The sequence below is a fragment of the Asterias rubens genome, chromosome 2 (genome assembly GCF_902459465.1).
Source record: "Asterias rubens chromosome 2, eAstRub1.3, whole genome shotgun sequence".
NCBI lineage: Eukaryota > Metazoa > Echinodermata > Asteroidea > Forcipulatida > Asteriidae > Asterias > Asterias rubens.
Window position 1 is genome coordinate 24,575,184 of NC_047063.1, and position 17,921 is coordinate 24,593,104.

At 38.8% G+C, this 17,921-nt stretch overlaps 1 protein-coding gene across 4 annotated transcripts in view; it reads left to right on the forward strand.

Moving 5' to 3' along the window:
• The window catches only part of LOC117305016 (MAP kinase-activated protein kinase 2-like), a 39,702-nt gene extending 22,097 nt beyond the window's left edge, over positions 1–17,605 (forward strand). For all 4 annotated transcript variants that reach the window (XM_033789714.1, XM_033789730.1, XM_033789723.1 and 1 more), the window contains 7 exons: positions 1,731–1,870; positions 6,336–6,394; positions 6,571–6,774; positions 8,817–8,892; positions 10,373–10,583; positions 10,944–11,024; positions 12,438–17,605. In XM_033789714.1, the coding sequence (XP_033645605.1) occupies positions 1,731–1,870; positions 6,336–6,394; positions 6,571–6,774; positions 8,817–8,892; positions 10,373–10,583; positions 10,944–11,024; positions 12,438–12,566 (900 nt within the window). In that variant the 3' untranslated portion in view covers positions 12,567–17,605. The remainder of the gene's footprint in view (positions 1–1,730; positions 1,871–6,335; positions 6,395–6,570; positions 6,775–8,816; positions 8,893–10,372; positions 10,584–10,943; positions 11,025–12,437) is intronic.
• The last annotated feature ends 316 nt before the right edge of the window (positions 17,606–17,921 follow it).

The following is a 17,921-nucleotide window of genomic DNA, read 5'->3' on the forward strand; positions in this document are numbered from 1 at the left end:
TGGGTTCAATGCACTAATTAAACCACTCGACCACGACACGCAAGATCTTGTAAAAAGAATTTATAGTGCGACTTGTGGGAAGTGTGTAGATTTTGTTGCCTTCACATTTGTTAATTTCAGTTCATTTTCTAATTATCCCGGATGGGAAATTCATTTTGGCCTTTTATACATCAAATTTACAGAAATTTCATTATATTTAAAATAAAAATAGGTTTTACTATAAAACAGTATAAAATACACTACACGCCATCATGTACTGTAAAGCATAGTATGCTGAAATTATTGAGATATAAAGTAGGTGTGAGACATGCACTTGTATATTTAGGCATTGCACCACTGCCAAAAGTTAAGAACAACTTTCATTTGACACTGTCATCTGGCCTTTGAGAGTCGCCTTTCACAGACTGGTTACTTCTGTCAAAGGCCAGCGCCTATGATTCATATTGTGTGTTTACATGAACAGTAAATCATTTCAAAAATCAGTTTTTACTTTTTGTTTTGTTCAAGTAATGTCTTCCTTGTTTCGTTCTTCACTCCAAACAACGGTGCATTGTCAAATTGAAATGCAAAACACTTGTAGCATTCACCTTAAAGGCACTGGACATTACTAAAAATAATTTTTAGCATAAACAATTACTTAGCATGTAAAACATTGTGAGAAATGGCTCCCTCTGAAGTGAAGTAGTTTTTGAGAAAGAAGTAGGCCTAATTTCTCATTAAAATATTTGAATTGATTTCGAGACCTCGGCTGAGGTCGCACAATCATGCACCTGAAAGCACACAGCTTCGTGAGGCAAGTGTGTATTTTCTTCCTTTATTCTCTCGCAACTTCAACGACCAATAGAGTTCAAATTTTCACAGATTTGTTATTTTGTGCATATGTTGAGATACACTAAGTGAGAAGACTAGTCTTTGACAATTACCAAAGGTGTCCAGTGTATGTAACAGTGGGCCACTGGGGACTTTCTATGCGCCAAGGCAACCTGTTACCAGCGGCAACAGACTGAGGCCAAGGCTTCTGTTTCCTCCGTGTAATACTCCGACCTGGTGTATTGACCCATTTCACCTGACGTCGTCATCAGAAATCTTTTGAATGCGCCATACTGGTGGGCAATTTCACTGTGCGTTTTCATTATAACTCTATGCTGTGTGTTATGGAGTGAAGTGTGCATTTTAGAAGACGCGGCGACAATAAATGTAAACCAAACTGCCCACCAACATGGTGAGCGTAGCATCAGTCGCCGCGTGTGATGCGCGTGTAAGGGGCCAATACAAATATTGAGGTGCATTTATTGGATGCATTTGCCAAAGTTGACTGTATTGTTTGTTTTGATGATCTTCCCTTCAATGGAACTATTCAAACTCCCACAAGGGGATACAACTGGCAAGAGCCGATATCTCTCATACTTGTACAAACATTGGTTTAACTGTTTAACAGATTATGACAGATTAATACTTATTCTCTAGTCCTTGTTAAAAAGCAGCGGGTAACAGAGTATGATTCAAACCCCAAGTCTTGTTATTGCAAATCCTGCTGTCTAATCAACTGGACCAAAAGGCAAAAGGCTGTTGTTCATTGGCCAATCCTGTGCGCCATGCATACGAATATGTGCGTATCAACTGTTTCGTCAGCATTTTACCAGCAAGATGCCAGTTGGATGACGTCATTGCATAAAAGTCTGTGACCCCTAGCATATATGAATATTCCTGATTCTATTTCTCTTCATCAGGTGCTACTTGAAAACCAGAAAGCCCAGAGGGAAGTGGATCTTCACGTCCGAGCTGGGAAGAACTACAACATCGTTGGCATCGAGGACGTATACGAGAACATCTACAATGGACACAGATGCCTTCTTGTCGTCATGGAATGGTACGTACGAAAGCAACCAATCAAAAACAGCCAGCCAGGGCTCAATTTTATAAAGCTGTTATAAGCAGAGGTACTGCTTAGCAATTTCTTTGCTAAGCAATAAATGATTGGGGCACCAGTTGCAACATTTATTACTAGTTGGAATTATGGCTGGTAAACAGTTTCTGTTAAGCAAGATATTTCTTTGCTTAATAGGCTTTGAATGAAATTGTGCCTAGGGCTCTAATTTGGTGGTAAAATCCACAATATTATGCATGGCTTGCAGCTCCAAATTTTCACTGGCCAAGATTTTTCTTACAAGAGTAAATTAAGGTGAGATAAAGATCTAAATAGTTCAGCAGATAGACCCAAACTGTGATTCACAAGTATGTCAAGCACTAAGACTAGATTGCTATCATTTGTCTCATAGCAGTTAGGCCGTTATTCGATACTGAAAAATTGAAAGATGGTTGAAGTCAACAATGTTTACTTTTAACATGTTAGTTTGTTCGCAGGGCCCAAATGGAAACCAGTTTTTTACTGATTTGGCTCACCCTGGGTAAATAAATAAATAAATAAATAAATAAATGTCTGTACATCCACATTTTTTGTTAAAGATATTACACAGTGAGGTATTTTTTCTCTGTTTGTTAAAAACCCACAAGACCATCGGACTCAAGTCTAGTCGTGAGTTTACTGGCCCGATGCTAAAATCACCAAAAGACCATCGGACTCAAGTCTAGTCGTGAGTTTACTGGCCCGATGCTAAAATCACCAAAAGACCATCGGACTCAAGTCTAGTCGTGAGTTTACTGGCCCGATGCTAAAATCACCAAAAGACCATCGGACTCAAGTCTAGTCGTGAGTTTACTGGCCCGATGCTAAAATCACCAAAAGACCATCGGACTCAAGTCTAGTCGTGAGTTTACTGGCCCGATGCTAAAATCACCAAAAGACCATCGGACTCAAGTCTAGTCGTGAGTTTACTGGCCCGATGCTAAAATCACCAAAAGACCATCGGACTCAAGTCTAGTCGTGAGTTTACTGGCCCGATGCTAAAATCACCAAAAGACCATCGGACTCAAGTCTAGTCGTGAGTTTACTGGCCCGATGCTAAAATCACCAAAAGACCATCGGACTCAAGTCTAGTCGTGAGTTAACTGGCCCGATGCTAAAATCACCAAAAGACCATCGGACTCAAGTCTAGTCGTGAGTTTACTGGCCCGATGCTAAAATCACCAAAAGACCATCGGACTCAAGTCTAGTCGTGAGTTTACTGGCCCGATGCTATAATCACAAACAAAAATTAAAGAAACATTACAAAGTTGTTTTTTTAGCAAAAAATTGCTGGCCGTGTAAGCACTTTATGTAATCCACCATATATATACATAAACAGACAAACCTGTAGAAGTTCAAGATCGATCGGCCATCTGGGTCATGAGTAAATAGTGAAACACGATGACAAATTTTGCATTGCTTTGATGGCAAAACAACAATGAATAAAACGTCACTAATCGATAAACTCCAAATGCGAAACAGATTATGGGATGTTTTCTACTATCATCATCTTTAGACCATCTAAGTTTTGTGTAAATCTGTGATCTTTACGATTTTTGCTTCTTACCAGTTCTGTAACAGTACTTTAAGGTCAGGTTTTAAAACTAGGGGCAGTCTGGTAATCGGAAGCAGACCCTTTTTCAGACCTTTCGACCCATAGAATACCTTGAGTTTTAGGGCGCCGCAATGTCGCCATGAAACTGGGCCGAGGTTTTTTTCTGAGCACCCTGCATTTTAACTCAGTTGAAATATAACCCTCCAAAAGGCAGTAAAATGAGCAGAGGATTCTGTTGCATTGCAAAGTGAACTGGTTTAAAGGCACTGGTCACTATTGGTAATTACTCACAATAATTATTAGCATGCAGCCTCACTTGGTAACAAGTAATGGGAAGCTGTTGATAGTTTAAAATATTGTTAGAAACGGCTGCCTCTGAAGTAATGTATTTTTTCAAGAATTTGATATTCAGACCTCAGAATTAGATTTTGAGGTCTCAAAATCAAGCATCTGAAAAGTACACAAGTTTGTGTGACAAGGGTATTTTTTCTTTCATAATTATCTCGCAACTTCCATGATCACTTGAGCTAAAATTTTCACAGTTTTGTTATTTTATGCATATGTTGAGATACACCAAGTGAGAAGACTGGTCTTTGTCAATTACCAAACCTGTCCAGTGTCTTTAAGTGTTGGCCCTGACACTTGATGTTGGAGCTGCTATGAATGTACCAATTATGCAGGGGAGTTTGGTGGGGACTTTTAAAAATATACATTCCAGGGTTGCCTGTACCCTGCTAAATACAACTTGGTGTGCAACAGAGTGTGGCATTTAGGTTGACGACCTCTTGATTAGTACGAGAATGAAATTGCATATAAGGACCTTATAGCATTGAGCCAACAAAATGTTCTGAGACCAAAACCTACAAGATGTATCTAGACCAAAACCTCGAACAGACACATGACAGAGATCTTGAGTGGATTTCACAAAGAGTTAGGACAAGTCTTATCTTGATATACATTTGTAGAAAGAATTACATGTACTCATCCTAACTTAGGACTAGCTTTTCCGTTTTTGATATCTCTTAATTCTTTGTGAAATCGACCCCAGAGTCTCAAGCTCCAGTTTCATAGACCTTCTCAACAGTTACATACACACACATGTAGCAGACTGGGAACTAGTCACCAAAAAAAACAAAAAAACATGGTATGTTAGCTGGCACTCATAGACTTTAATTACCTGCAAATTAAAAATGTTCTTTGGGCCAAGGTCTTTATAATAAAAATTATAATAATAATAAAATGCAATTTAAAAAGTGCAAAACTGCAGATCAGGGCCGCAGATTCGTGGAGCAGCTTTTAAAAGTACAAAAAGTAGATACAGTAACACAAATACTCCTTGCCAGATAAAGATTTCCAACCAAACCAAACTACCTTGTCACATAATTTGTGCTAAGCAGAAGATTGTAAAGCAGTATTTTTTGCTTTAGCAGCTTAATGAAATTTTGCCATGCTCCACCTCAAGTTCCACCTGGATCAACCACTTTACACAATGAGCTGCATTTTTGTTATTTAAAGAGGAATTCTTTTGTATCAACATAGGCTTGTAAAATAATTGAACGTTGCAGTTTTACCTCGATTATAATTATTTTACAATCTTTTTGTGGCTCCACAAATGCACACAAGTTTTCATGAAATGCATATGTAAATTGCACATAGCGCCTGCACACTAACATTTTGGTTGGCAAAAATGAGGGAACATTGCGTTGTTTTATACACGGCTAATGGCTGTAAGATGTAGTACTATTGTGCGTCTGCTTAGTGCACAACTCTATCGCATTTGCCAACCAACAGAGTCTGTAAGCATGCATGATGTACGTGTAACTAGCATGTTTCATGAAAAAGGTCCATTAGCTCATGACGGGGGCTCACCCAGATCTATAAGCACACCAGGGGTTGACTCAGGGAAGCTAATGGAATGCAGCCGTAGTGCCATTCAAACCAATAACTTACATGTAATGTAAAACAAAAGGTCTATGATTGAAAGGAAAACAATGGCATGGGGTTCATCCCTGTGATAGGCAGGACAAGCAGGTACTTAAATGAGGGTGTGAGATGTGGAGACCATTACATGTACATACATCAGGACTGAATTACACAAAGGGTGGACTGCCTCTGTTGACCCTTGTCTTGGCCTCAGTCGCTTGGGAACATGGCGCTTTGAAGCTATCAGAAGGTCTCAACAAAAGTGGAAATCTTTCCTTGAATTACTTGTGCATGAAATGCTGTAGTTAAAAATGATTCAAAAAATTAGTGTTGGTCTTCCTGGTCTTAGGTCTGATGTTTAAAAACAGTGAAAACATCCAAGTTTTTTCCCTGACTATCTATCTGACTATTTTCTTGTGACTTGAATGACTGATTGAGCTTAAAAAGGCAGTGGACACTATTGGTAATTACTCAAAATTATTGTTAGCATAAAAACCTACTTGGTAACGAGTAATGGGGAATTGTTGACAGTGTAAAACATTGTGAGATACAGCTTCCTCTGAAGTAACCTAGTTTTTGAGAAAGAAGTAGTTTCTCACTAAAATATTTAAATTGAATTTGTGACCTCAGCTGAGGTCTCGAATTCAAGGCACCTGAAAGCACACAACTTGTGCGACAAAGGTTTTTTAATTTTGTTATTCTCTCGCAACTTCGACGATCAATTGAGTTCATATTTTCACATGTTTGTTCTTTGATGCTTATTTTATGCATATGTTGAGATACACCAAGTGAGAAGACTGGTCTTTGACAATTACCAAAGGTGTCCAGTGCTTTTTTATAATTGTTTTTTTCCCTTGTTTGTTGTACCTTGTATTGGTCGAATAAATAATAATAACAACAATAACAAAGTAAAAAAAGTAAACAAAGAACTTGTTTTTGTCTTTATTATAGTATGGAAGGTGGAGAATTATTCAGCAGAATACAGGAGAAGAACTCCTTCACAGAAAGAGGTAGGTTGAAGTTAACAAATACATGTAACTTACAAAAACGGAAATTGTAAGTTGAATTTTAATCAACTCATGGAAACCAGCACTAAAATGGAACACAATTAAAGGAAACAATTTCAAAGGCAGTATTTTTGTCTTTTTTCATTTTGTAAATTCTTTTGTGTTTTTACTCCCTACAGAGGCAGCTGAGATTGTGCGTAACATCGCTTTAGCGATCCAGCACCTCCATTCCATGAACATCGCTCACAGAGACCTGAAGCCAGAGAATCTCTTGTATAGAGACAAGACCAGCAACTCGGTGCTGAAGCTGACTGATTTTGGCTTCGCTAAGATGACCACGACCGCCACGCTGCAAACGCCATGTTACACACCTTACTATGTCGGTAGGTGACCAACATCATTTAATCAAGTTTTCTTCAGATCCTTTTAAAAGGTCTTAAAGGAATTGCATACGTTTGTAACTCAATATTTGCCTCAATCACATGCCTCAAATTAACCCATGACACCCACAGCCACTGCTGTGGTGCCCGGTGCTTTTGTTGTTGTGCCCTGTACACAGTTTCAATACAAATTGAAAATTTAACTTCATTTCAAAAGGTGGTAAAGTTTTCAGATGTTGCTGAAAATCTGGACCGGTTCTGCCAACAAGAAAACTACAACATTATTTTAGGTTGAACAGAGGAAAATTGACTAGAGCAGGACATGAACATGGCAAAATTTCATAAAGCGTGTAAGCACAAAATTTTTTGCTTAGAATGTAATTTCTTTCTTTGATAAAAATAGGATTACCAACCAAATTTCCATGTGATTTTCAGGATAAGCAAACAACAAGCTGATTATCAGTATCAAGCAGTATGCAACAAATGGAAAGTTGGTTGGTAATCCTGTTTTTATCGAGGAAGAAATTTCATGCTAAGAAATTTGTTTGTGCGTACAGGCTTTATGAAATGGGGCCCAGATAAACGTACCGGCGCTCTAGCAACTGAGCCATCTAGCTCCAATGTTGGCTGTCTTCCTTCTTTACCAGTCAATACACTCATTTTAAACTTCATCACTACAGGAAGGCCTGTTCTATTATATTTAATAATAATATTGAATGGTGAGACTCGGGGTTATGTTCTAAAATGGGGAATGGCTATAAGCAGCTACAAGAGGGCAGCATACATTAAATTGTTGTGGCTAGGACCTCTATGGTTTTACTGTACAGAGTGCATGCAATATACTTAAGGAAACTTGTGCGCCATGTCTGTCTTTGACACTCCTAGCAAAGCAACAACTAAAGGAACTAATTAAACCAAAGAAACAGAAGGAGATGCAGCTTGTGTGAAGAGGTGGGTCTTGAGTTGGTTCTTGAAAGTGTTGAAGGAAGTTTCCTTTCTGAGTTTGATGGGGAGTGAATATGACACATACACTGGGTGTAAATATAATGAACGCATCCGTAATTAATGCATGAAATTGTTATTATTATTACATCTGAGAATTGAAACTAAGGGACCCCCCCCCCCCCCCCAACAGACAACTGGCACTGTGACCCGTAGGCCTGCAGATTACCTGTGTAGAGAAGATTGTGAAATCTCAGTTTAAAGACACTGGACTCTATCGGTAATTGTCAAAGACCAGTCTTCCCACTTGGCGTATCTCAACATGTGCATCAAATAACAAACCTGAAAAAATTTGAGCTCAATCGGTCATCAAAGCTGCGAGATATTTATGAAAGAAAAAAAACACCCTTGTCGCACCATGGTCACACGAAGTTGTGTGCTTTCAAATACTTGATTTCGAGACCTCAAAATCTAAATCTTAGGTCTCAAAATCAAATTTGTGGAAAACTACTTCTCTCTCGAAAACTACCCGCTTCAGAGGGAGCTGTTTCTCACAATGTTTTATACTATCAATCGTAATCATTACTCGTAATTAAGAAAGGTTTTATGCTCATAATTATTTTGAGTAATTACCAATAGTGTCCACTGCCTTTTAGGGCCATGTTTAAGTACATGTACATGAGGCAGTGAACAGGCAGTTTGGTCCATGCAATCTCCCTTCACATTGAGACATTGTTTTTGAGACATTGTTTGAAAATTACTCATGTGCTACTAAAGTGGTCCTGTAGCATGCACTGCAGTCGTTGCCTCCAAATTGCTGAAAAGGTTGCCTCGTGTGTCGAGGCCCTAATTAAGGTATGGGAGGAAAACCTCAAATGGGGAAACCCATGTGATCAGGTTGGGACTGAAACCTAATCCACAAGCAAGGCTCTGGTTTGGAATTCAAACCCATGTGATCAGGTAGGGACTGAAACCTAATCCACAAGCAAGGCTCTGGTTTGGAATTCAAACCGGGGTCCATTGAGGTGAAAAACAGGGAAGAAATTATGATGCCAAACTGATTGCCCAATAATGATTTCCATTGTTTTGTGTCTTTCAAACAGCACCTGAAGTTCTTGGCCCGGAGAAATACGACAAAAGCTGTGACATGTGGTCATTAGGAGTCATTATGTACATACTGTGAGTACTGGACGCTATTGTTTGCTTGTCAGTTAAGCATAGAAACAACTGCTTGAGTACTGGACGCTATTGTTTGCTTGTCAATTAAGCATACAAACAACTGCTTGAGAAATGCAGTTGTCAAATATAAGTTAGGCAGTGTCCGAATGGGCCATATTTTTGACTGCGTAAGGGCGCTCTCAAGCACTTCCGTGGGTATATTCATTCATACCCAAAACAGTTATTAAAGATTGAAACACATTACCACCACAGACATCTAATCCATTACGGACAATAAGACATTTAAAGGAGCTGATACAATCCAACTCTAAAGCAACTTAAACCTACGGCGCAACAAAAGTGACGGAACGCCTATTGAAACTGAGCACGACAGATCACATACCCCCGGATTTCTGCCTCATCATGTATTGATGTAAAGGCCACCTTAGCAACAAAAGTGTCCACTGCCTTTAAGTCATGAACCAGTACTAAACAATTAAGATACTGTGGTAAACAGGCTTATTACATACAGATTGTTTCTGAGGTGTGTAACAGTACACTCTCATTTCAAATGAACGTCCTGTGCCAATGCACCAGTGTATGAGTGAACAAACCAAACTGGAAACTTTTAACATTGAGAGTTAAAGGCAGTGGACTCTATTTGTAATTACTCTAAATAATTGTTAGCCTAAAACCTCACTTGGTAACAAGTAATCGGGAGAGGTTTATAGTATACAAAATTGTGAGAAACGTCTCCCTCTGAAGTAATGTAGTTTTGGAGAAAGAAGCAATTTTCCACTTAAATACTTGAATTTGATTCTGAGGCCTCAGAATTAGATTTTGAGGACTCGAAAACATGCAACTAAAAGCACATGTGTGACAAGGGTGTTTTTTAATTTCTTTATTATCTCGCAACTTTGACGACCAATTGTTAGGTTGTGCATATGTCGAGATACACCGAGTGAAAAGACTTGTGTGTGACAATAACCAATAGTGTCCAGTGTCTTTAAAAACAATGACTTTATGAAGGATACTCTGACGTCCAAACCCACCACCAAAAAAATTTATGCTGCTATGGAATGTTAATCTAGTGAGATTACATGTAGTATCTTCTTACTGGTAAGATTTGAATAATGAAGTTCTGGAAATTTGTCCGCCCTAGAAACGGACCCACATCCAGGATTTCATTGTGGTACTTATGTAAGGGAAAGGCCTTGAGAGCAAAGGCAGGAACATTATTTTTGTACTGAAGCGGCTTCATGACTCAGCTTACCGTATGCAAACAATCAACACTTACGGAAGCAGGGAATTCCGCGCTTACGTCAAGCGTACTTCATGGATTAGCAGGTTTGCTTGTGCTCATGCAAAGAACGATGATCGTAAGTGCAGAGTTTCGATGGTAAGCAGATCCATGAAAGTGGGCCCAGTCAGGTATGGAATGACCTTCTATCCAGTTCATTCCACCCCTTCAACATCTATCTCTATCCTTGCTCCCCTGTAGGCTGTGTGGCTTCCCACCCTTCTACAGTAATCATGGCCTGGCCATCTCCCCCGGCATGAAGAGACGGATCCGTAATGGTCAGTACGAGTTCCCCAAGCCGGAGTGGGACCAGGTATCCATGGAGGCCAAGGACTTAATCAACCAGCTGCTGAAGACTGATCCCGTTGACCGTCTGACCATCACAGAGTTCATGAACCATAACTGGGTCAAGGTGAGTCAGGAATTCATGTTGGGACTAGACCGAAGGCTGGGGTTGTTGGTTTAAGAGCGGGTGCCAGTAAAAGTTAGACCCGGGCAAATCCGATGGTCTGAAATTCTTCAATTGAATAATAATATCTCACTGGACCACAGGCTAAGTCTGTTGGTTTTAGAGCCAGCAGCCAATTTCACATGACACCACGATTAATCTTGAGTTAGGACGAGAAAATTGTTTTTGATTTCCTTTTACAGTGCATAGGGACCTCACGGTGATATGCGCTATATAGGAATGGTTTATTATTATTAATATTATTATTATTATCTGAAACAATCACATTCTAATTACTGCAATTTGTTTTCTCCTGATGTGCAGAAATATAACGAGGTACCCGAGACACCTCTGTGCTCTGTGCAAGTTATGAAGGAAGAGAAGGATCAGTGGGATGATATGAATGTAAGTCCAATTTGTAATATTGATAATAATGTTACCTATTTATTGTCAATAACCAGAGCAAGTTTTTAATGTGTTGTGAAACGCATGTAAAATGACCCAGTGCATACACTTATCAAAAAGAGAAGGAGTTTGCCTTGGTGTTCCTGGCTGTGGCTGCTGAATGCGCTTGTAAACCATTGCTTGGTGTGCTAAGGATTAGGTCGCATAATTTTCAAAATCTTCGTCCCACTTACATTGCAGTGAAAATAAAAGGAGCTTTGTATCCTTTCAAAAAACTTGGTCTTTGAGAGAGCACATTGTTTTTGGTCTGTTTATGCTCTAAATTTTTGTAGGAAGCATTATTTATCTGGGAGGGATGAGTTCAGATTATTTTATATTTAAAGGGACACGTTGCCTTGGATTGGGCGTGTTGGTCTTTGAAAAGCGTTTGAAACCTGGTTGGAAAGAAGCTTTAAAAGTAGTATACAATGATCCACACAAATAAGCCTCGAAATTGCACGGTTTTCCTTTTACTTTGCGAACTAACACGGTCAGTCATTTTATGGAGTCAAAAATTTTATTCCACAAAATGGCGTGCCGTGTTAATAATAATTTGGGGGGCTAATCGTCCTTACTCGCAGCTAGAGCTGAATTGCGAATGACGCGGCTACAACGTGTTCGAGAAGCAGGCATGCAAGGGCGCATTCAGCTGCCAGCCACATCAACCCATTGTGACCATGGAGCACAGCCAAGATCGAAAGTGTTTGATTTTTTCCTGAGGGAGGAAAACCGGATAGTCTGGAAAACCCTTGTGGCACAGCAGAGAACCAACGCACAACTCAACTCACATATGGCCCATACCGGGAATCGAACCCGGGTCACTTTGGTGAGAGGGGAGCGGTTTACGCACAAGCCAATCGTGCCACCCCTAAGTTAGTTCACGACTTATAAGAAAAACCATGCAAGTTCGTGGCATACTTGTGTGGATCATTATATTCTACAGTTTCCGTATGTTCTCCTCCCGCGACAACAAAGAAATTTTAAAAGTAGAATAAATTTATCCACACAAGTATTACTCCAAATTGCAAGGTTTTCCTTTTACCTCGTCGACTAACACGGTCGGCCGGCCAATTATGGGACTCAACATAAATGGCCGACCGTGTGAGTTTGCAAAGTAAAAGGGAAACCACGTAATTTTGAGGCAAATTTGTGTGGATCATTGTATTCTACTTTTAAAACATATTTTTAACAATATGCATTTTATAACAAACAGTCACAAACGCTATTTAAAGACCAACTCGACTGATCCATGGCAACCTGTTCCTTACATGATATTTTGTAAGCAGTGTGTCTATCCCTCAAAACCATACTGAATTATATTCAATGGTCAAACACAGTAATAGAGTTAATATTATTGTAAATTTCCACACCCAGGATGAGATGACGAACGCGCTGGCAACGATGCGAGTCAACTACGACCAGATCAAGATTAAGGACATGACGGACGCCACCAACCCGCTACTACTGAAGAGACGCGTCAAAGAGCAAGACGTCAAGTCGTGATTCAGCAAGGACCCTTTTTCTTGAGCACCGTCTTTTTGCACTGGCTCATCTCCATTTCATACCCTCTCCCTATTTCTGGCGCCTGGATTCTTACAAGAAGTTTATTTGAGATTGGAAGAGTTATCAAACCTGTTGTGCTGGAGCAACTGGATCGTTACACTATGATGGAACCTTTTGTGCATCATTTTGTTATTGCTCAAGAGGTGGTATCAGTTTTTGTGTGTGTTTTTTGTAACATTCCTTGTTTTACACTTTGAAACCAAAGGCTTTGCGATATGACCTTGTGGCTTTGAACCAATAGAATGTTTGAAACTCTTCAAGATGTGATCTTTTTTTGTATAATAAGGTTTTGACATTCATCCTTGTGGCAAACTGCCCTTTCACTGAGGTACCCTATCGCCATGGACAAAAACTGCCTGGCCTTTACAGGAAGAAAAAAAATCTTAAGCCTGGTGATATTTTTGTGAGCAGTCTTTTAGCAGAGGTTCTGTTTTTTCCTGACGTCAGGAAAACACATTCTATTCTGAAGAATCATTTTCATGTTCTTCACGTCATTTTTTAAACCTCAGGGTAGGGTCATGGCAGACGGTAAGGCTTGGAAGTCCTGGGTATGCAACTCTAACTTCATTTATCAGTGATTAAGTACATTTGTATTTGTTTATTTGGATGACGCTCATCTATAGTACCTGATGTTGATGGTACGACAACCAACCCTCATGTAGGTCACAGGCACCAGTCTAAAAAACCAAAGGACCCATGCTTCATTTTAACTTCATGCCATGTGTGATTTAATGGCTTCGTCCGTGGCTGTGACTACATTGCTGGAGAGTCCCATACTCCATTGTTGTCAATGCAGCCAATGGCTCTAGCAGTAGCCAGAGTCGCTTGATTCCAACGCAGCTTTACGCTGACTTTTTGTGTGTGTGTGCTGGAAAGAAAGATGGTTGTCTTGTGGTAAACGTTTGCAAACGAATAATTAACTAAATAAAACTATTAAAAAATCAAAAAAAATCTTAGAACTTTCAGTGTACAAAATAAATAGGAGTTTTTTCGATGAGAATATTTTAATGTTTTTTATCATGTTTTAATGATGGATCCTACATGTATGGTCTTTGTTAAAAAAAAAAACGACGAAAAACGAAAGAAGAAAAACATTTCTTTAAGAGAAATCATTGATCTTCTTTTATGCGATCAATGATTGTTTTCCTATACATTATTTGTATATTAACTGCCTATTTGAATAATTGAAATAAGCACTGGGATTTCGTGTAAGAAACCTCATTGCAAGATTTTACCCGTGTGTGAGGAAACTATCAAGGTTTGGGTTTTCGGCATCATGAACTTATTTTGAAATTCTTTCTAATGTAAGCGATCTTGCAAAAGAATTCCCCTCTTCCCCTTTTTGAGTAGGTGGCAGCAGACTTTCCAAGTAAACCCATTGTTCGTGGAAGTGTGCCCATGCTCAGAAGTACGTCAAGGATGGAAAGGTTGTGTTATGTATGCTGCCAAACGCTTCTACTAAGATCCAATGTCTGAGGTCGGTGCTCAATTTCATAGAGCTGCTTAAGCACAAATTATGCTAACCAGAACGAGGTAACCAACTAAATACCATTCCACATACACCATATGTGACTGGTATCCTGCTCATTTTTCCTTGGCAGGAAATCTGTAAGCACTATTTTCTGCTTAAGCAGCTCTATGAGTCTGAAGCCAGGCTTTATTTCACAAAGCCGTGTACCAGAAAATTCTGCTTAGCAATAACCCCCCAAAAGTGTGGTACCGATGGCAACAGTATAAACTTTATGGAATGTTGGCTGGTAACCCGTTTCTGCTAAGCAAGATTTTGTTTGTGCTTAGCAAGTTTCTGGGAGTACAGTTTAATGAAAAAGGGGCCCATGTAAATTTAGGTCAATCTACTTTGTGATTGTTGGAAAGACAAGTTCAGGTTTTGGAAAGATTTAAATCATAACGTGCATTTGTATCAAATTTGTACCAGTACCAATAATTCCAAGTAATATTCTGTCTTTAAAGCGCACTGATTTTGCAAAACATTTCTAAAAGCAAATTTTCCTTGTATTCTGAAAAGTAATTTTACTGTTGGGTTGGTCGATACTGTTACTTAAATAAAATTATGAAACTGAAATTTCAGAGCAGATTAATGTCGACTTCTGTTTTGCCAAAATTTTGATATGGGTAATGGCTGTGGATGTAGTTGATTATTTCGAAAGGATAGCCTCTTTAAGTACACTGAGATTCTTCTGTTCTTATGTTGTAAAATAATGTCCATATAGCTTCTTAACCTAGACACATTATTTTAAGATCTTATTAATTGACTTATTATATATATATATATTATATATATATCAGACTTTGTATTGTTTAATTTGTAACTATCGTTTCATGCTGTACATGAAAATTAGTTCTTCTCTGGTACCAAGAAGTCTGCACATACCATTCAACCATTAGATTGCACTGAGCTAGGCAACTACTGTGGATTGTAGAACCAGACTGAAGTATTAAATAGTTCATAGTACATAACACTCATAGTATACTAGTTCCTGTCTTAAGCTTTATCGCTTTGTTAAGAACTGTCACTGCAATGGTCCATGGTTCGGATCTAGTTTCTGTTCCTCGGTTACTTAAAAAACATGTCCTGAATTGCATTGGTCCAGGGTTTAAGTTCAGGTTCAATTTCCAATTCTCGGTTAATTATGCATATCATGTATTGCATTGGTGCAGGGTTCGAGTCAAGTTCCAGTTCTGTACCTGGGTTACTTATAAATATCCTATATTGCAATGGTCCAGGGTTCGAATCCATGTCCAGTTTGTGCACATTGGTTATTTATTCTTAGTTTGCAATGGTTCAGGGTGTGAATCCGGAGGAGTTTGTTCTGCAATGCTCCAGGGTTCAAATCCAGTGTCTGTATCTGAGGTACTTATGAATATTCTAAATTTGCATTGGTCCAGGGTTGGAGCCCTGTTTATGTACCGTGGTTTGCAAATAATAAAAAATAGCATTTATTGCAATGGTTTAGAATTTGAATTCAATTGAGATTGCCAACAAATTGGGGGTTCTCCAAATGGAGCTGATAAGTTCGGTTTGTCGGAGATACAAATTTGTCACTCTCACTCTCGCTGCAGCGGTTCAGGGTTCAGATCTAGTTCAGGTCATGAAGGTGTGATCTCCATACTGGAGTGGATTAGATCATTGGTGCTTTCATTGGTGCAGGGTTCACATCTGCACCGTGTTGATGAAAGTGATGTTTAGTTTTGAATAGTTAATTTTAACATATTTTAGCTTATATCACGCAGATACGGAAACAGTCACATGCTAAATTTTTAGTTCGTAAAGTTTTCCGTTTGTAAATGTACAGACAGCTCATGTGCACACCTCATTATTAGTTTAACTGCAAAAGTCACATGATGTGATGTTCTAGTCACATTATCTATCACGTGTCTGTGTTAAGGTTTTATTAGTGCGACGTATACACTTTAAATTTTCAAAAGAGAAAAGAGGAAGTATAATTTGATTTGGTCAAATCTCAACTCAAACCACCGTTAATGCATGCCCACTTTCCCACGCTGCTTAAATTATGCAAGTTATGACGAGTGAGCGTCTTTCATTGGGTACCTGATTTGGGGAGGTGTTTATTCACCAATTATATAACTTTTTAGTTTCCTCCAAAAAACAGTGACTTATAGTGTAAAAATTTAATCGGTCTGTTTTGAAAGTAAGAATTGGAACCCGATGTTTTTTGAAAAAAAGTAAGCACAAGCTGAGCCAAAATTTGTTCTGTGTTTTTTTTTCGAAACTTGTTTAATTCTGGTTTTAAAATTAAACCATAGCCAGAATCCATTGTTGACTTGAGTGTTATATTCAATTTCATTTGTTACTCTGGAAATCATTTTGTTAAAGGGAAGTATACTCCGAATTGTAATTAATATCCATTGTGGATTTATTTTGTTTATGATTACTTTACATAAAAAACCTTAACCTGAAAAAAGGGGGAAAAACACCTTAAAAGAATAATTCTAACTACCCTAAAATGTTTCAGTTTGTCTTGAAATACAGTTATTATAAAAAGAAAAAGATATTATTGGCTGAGAATTCTTTCCCCCCAAATAGATTAGGAACTTCCTTCTGGTACCAATTTCATATATCCATTAAGCACAGAACCTTACTAAGACCAGATAAATCTCGCTTAGCAGAAACAAGTATATAACCAACCAAATTTACATTAAGACTCACTTGTTGCTGCTTCCTCACTCATTTCTTGCTGAGCAAGGACATTTGCTGAACAGTACTTTGTGATAAACATTGCTTAACAATTTCCGCTAAGCAGAAATGAGCAGAATACCAGTAACAAATTGCACTTGTGACATGGTAGTTTGGCTGGTAATCTTATTCTGGTAAGCATGATGATGTGCCTGGGTACTTTTTGGGCTAAAGCAACTCATGAAACTAGGCCCTGCTTTATGAAATCGGGCCCGGCGTGGGCTGGGGTAAAACTACAATATTCCATGACTTGTGACCCTTACACCGATGTGCGATGAGTATACACAATGTGCAAATTGTAAATTTGTATAAAAGGCCGAAATGAATTTCCCATCGTGGATAATAAAGTGAATTAAAATTGAATTGAAATTGAAGTGACTGGGTTCTGTGGTCCTGCTGAGAAAACAATCCACACTCTGGCAACCGAATACTCCTCATCCCACCCAATATCTGAGTAAAACAAAACCATCACATGGAGTCAGCTGAAAACTTTTCAAAATTGAAAGTAGTTGAAAACCTAATTTAAAAGTTTTGTTCACTCCGCGCCGCGCCTCGCCTCGCCTCATCCACAAAATGTCGGGGCGCCATCCTAAAAATGTAAGTTTATTTGGTATTAAGAAATCAGAGCTTCATTGTTTAGTATTAACAAAGAGATTTGTACACCTCAACTGATTGTTTTGAAGACAGAGACTTGAAGGAATTTAGGAATATTGATGTATAGTTGCAATTTTATAATAATAAAACCATGCTGTAATCAAGACCATTTTAAAAGTGTCAATTTTGTAATAATCCGTTTTTGAGTGTGCGTTTGTCCCACACCCCCGCACACTCGCCAACTTACGGGGTACTTTCACACTGCTTCACCACAAGGATGCACACCACTAAATAGTTTTATATAACACCCAAGCAGATCCTTGCCATTTGATTGGAGGATTGTCCGTCACGTGATAGCAAATAAAAGTACCATTGCACGCTGAGTCACTCGCCGTGCTTTTTCGTTCCATCCGAAAAGTACCATTGCACGCTGGCACGCTGCCAGCGTGCAATGGTACTTTTCGGATGGAACGAAAAAGCTGAGT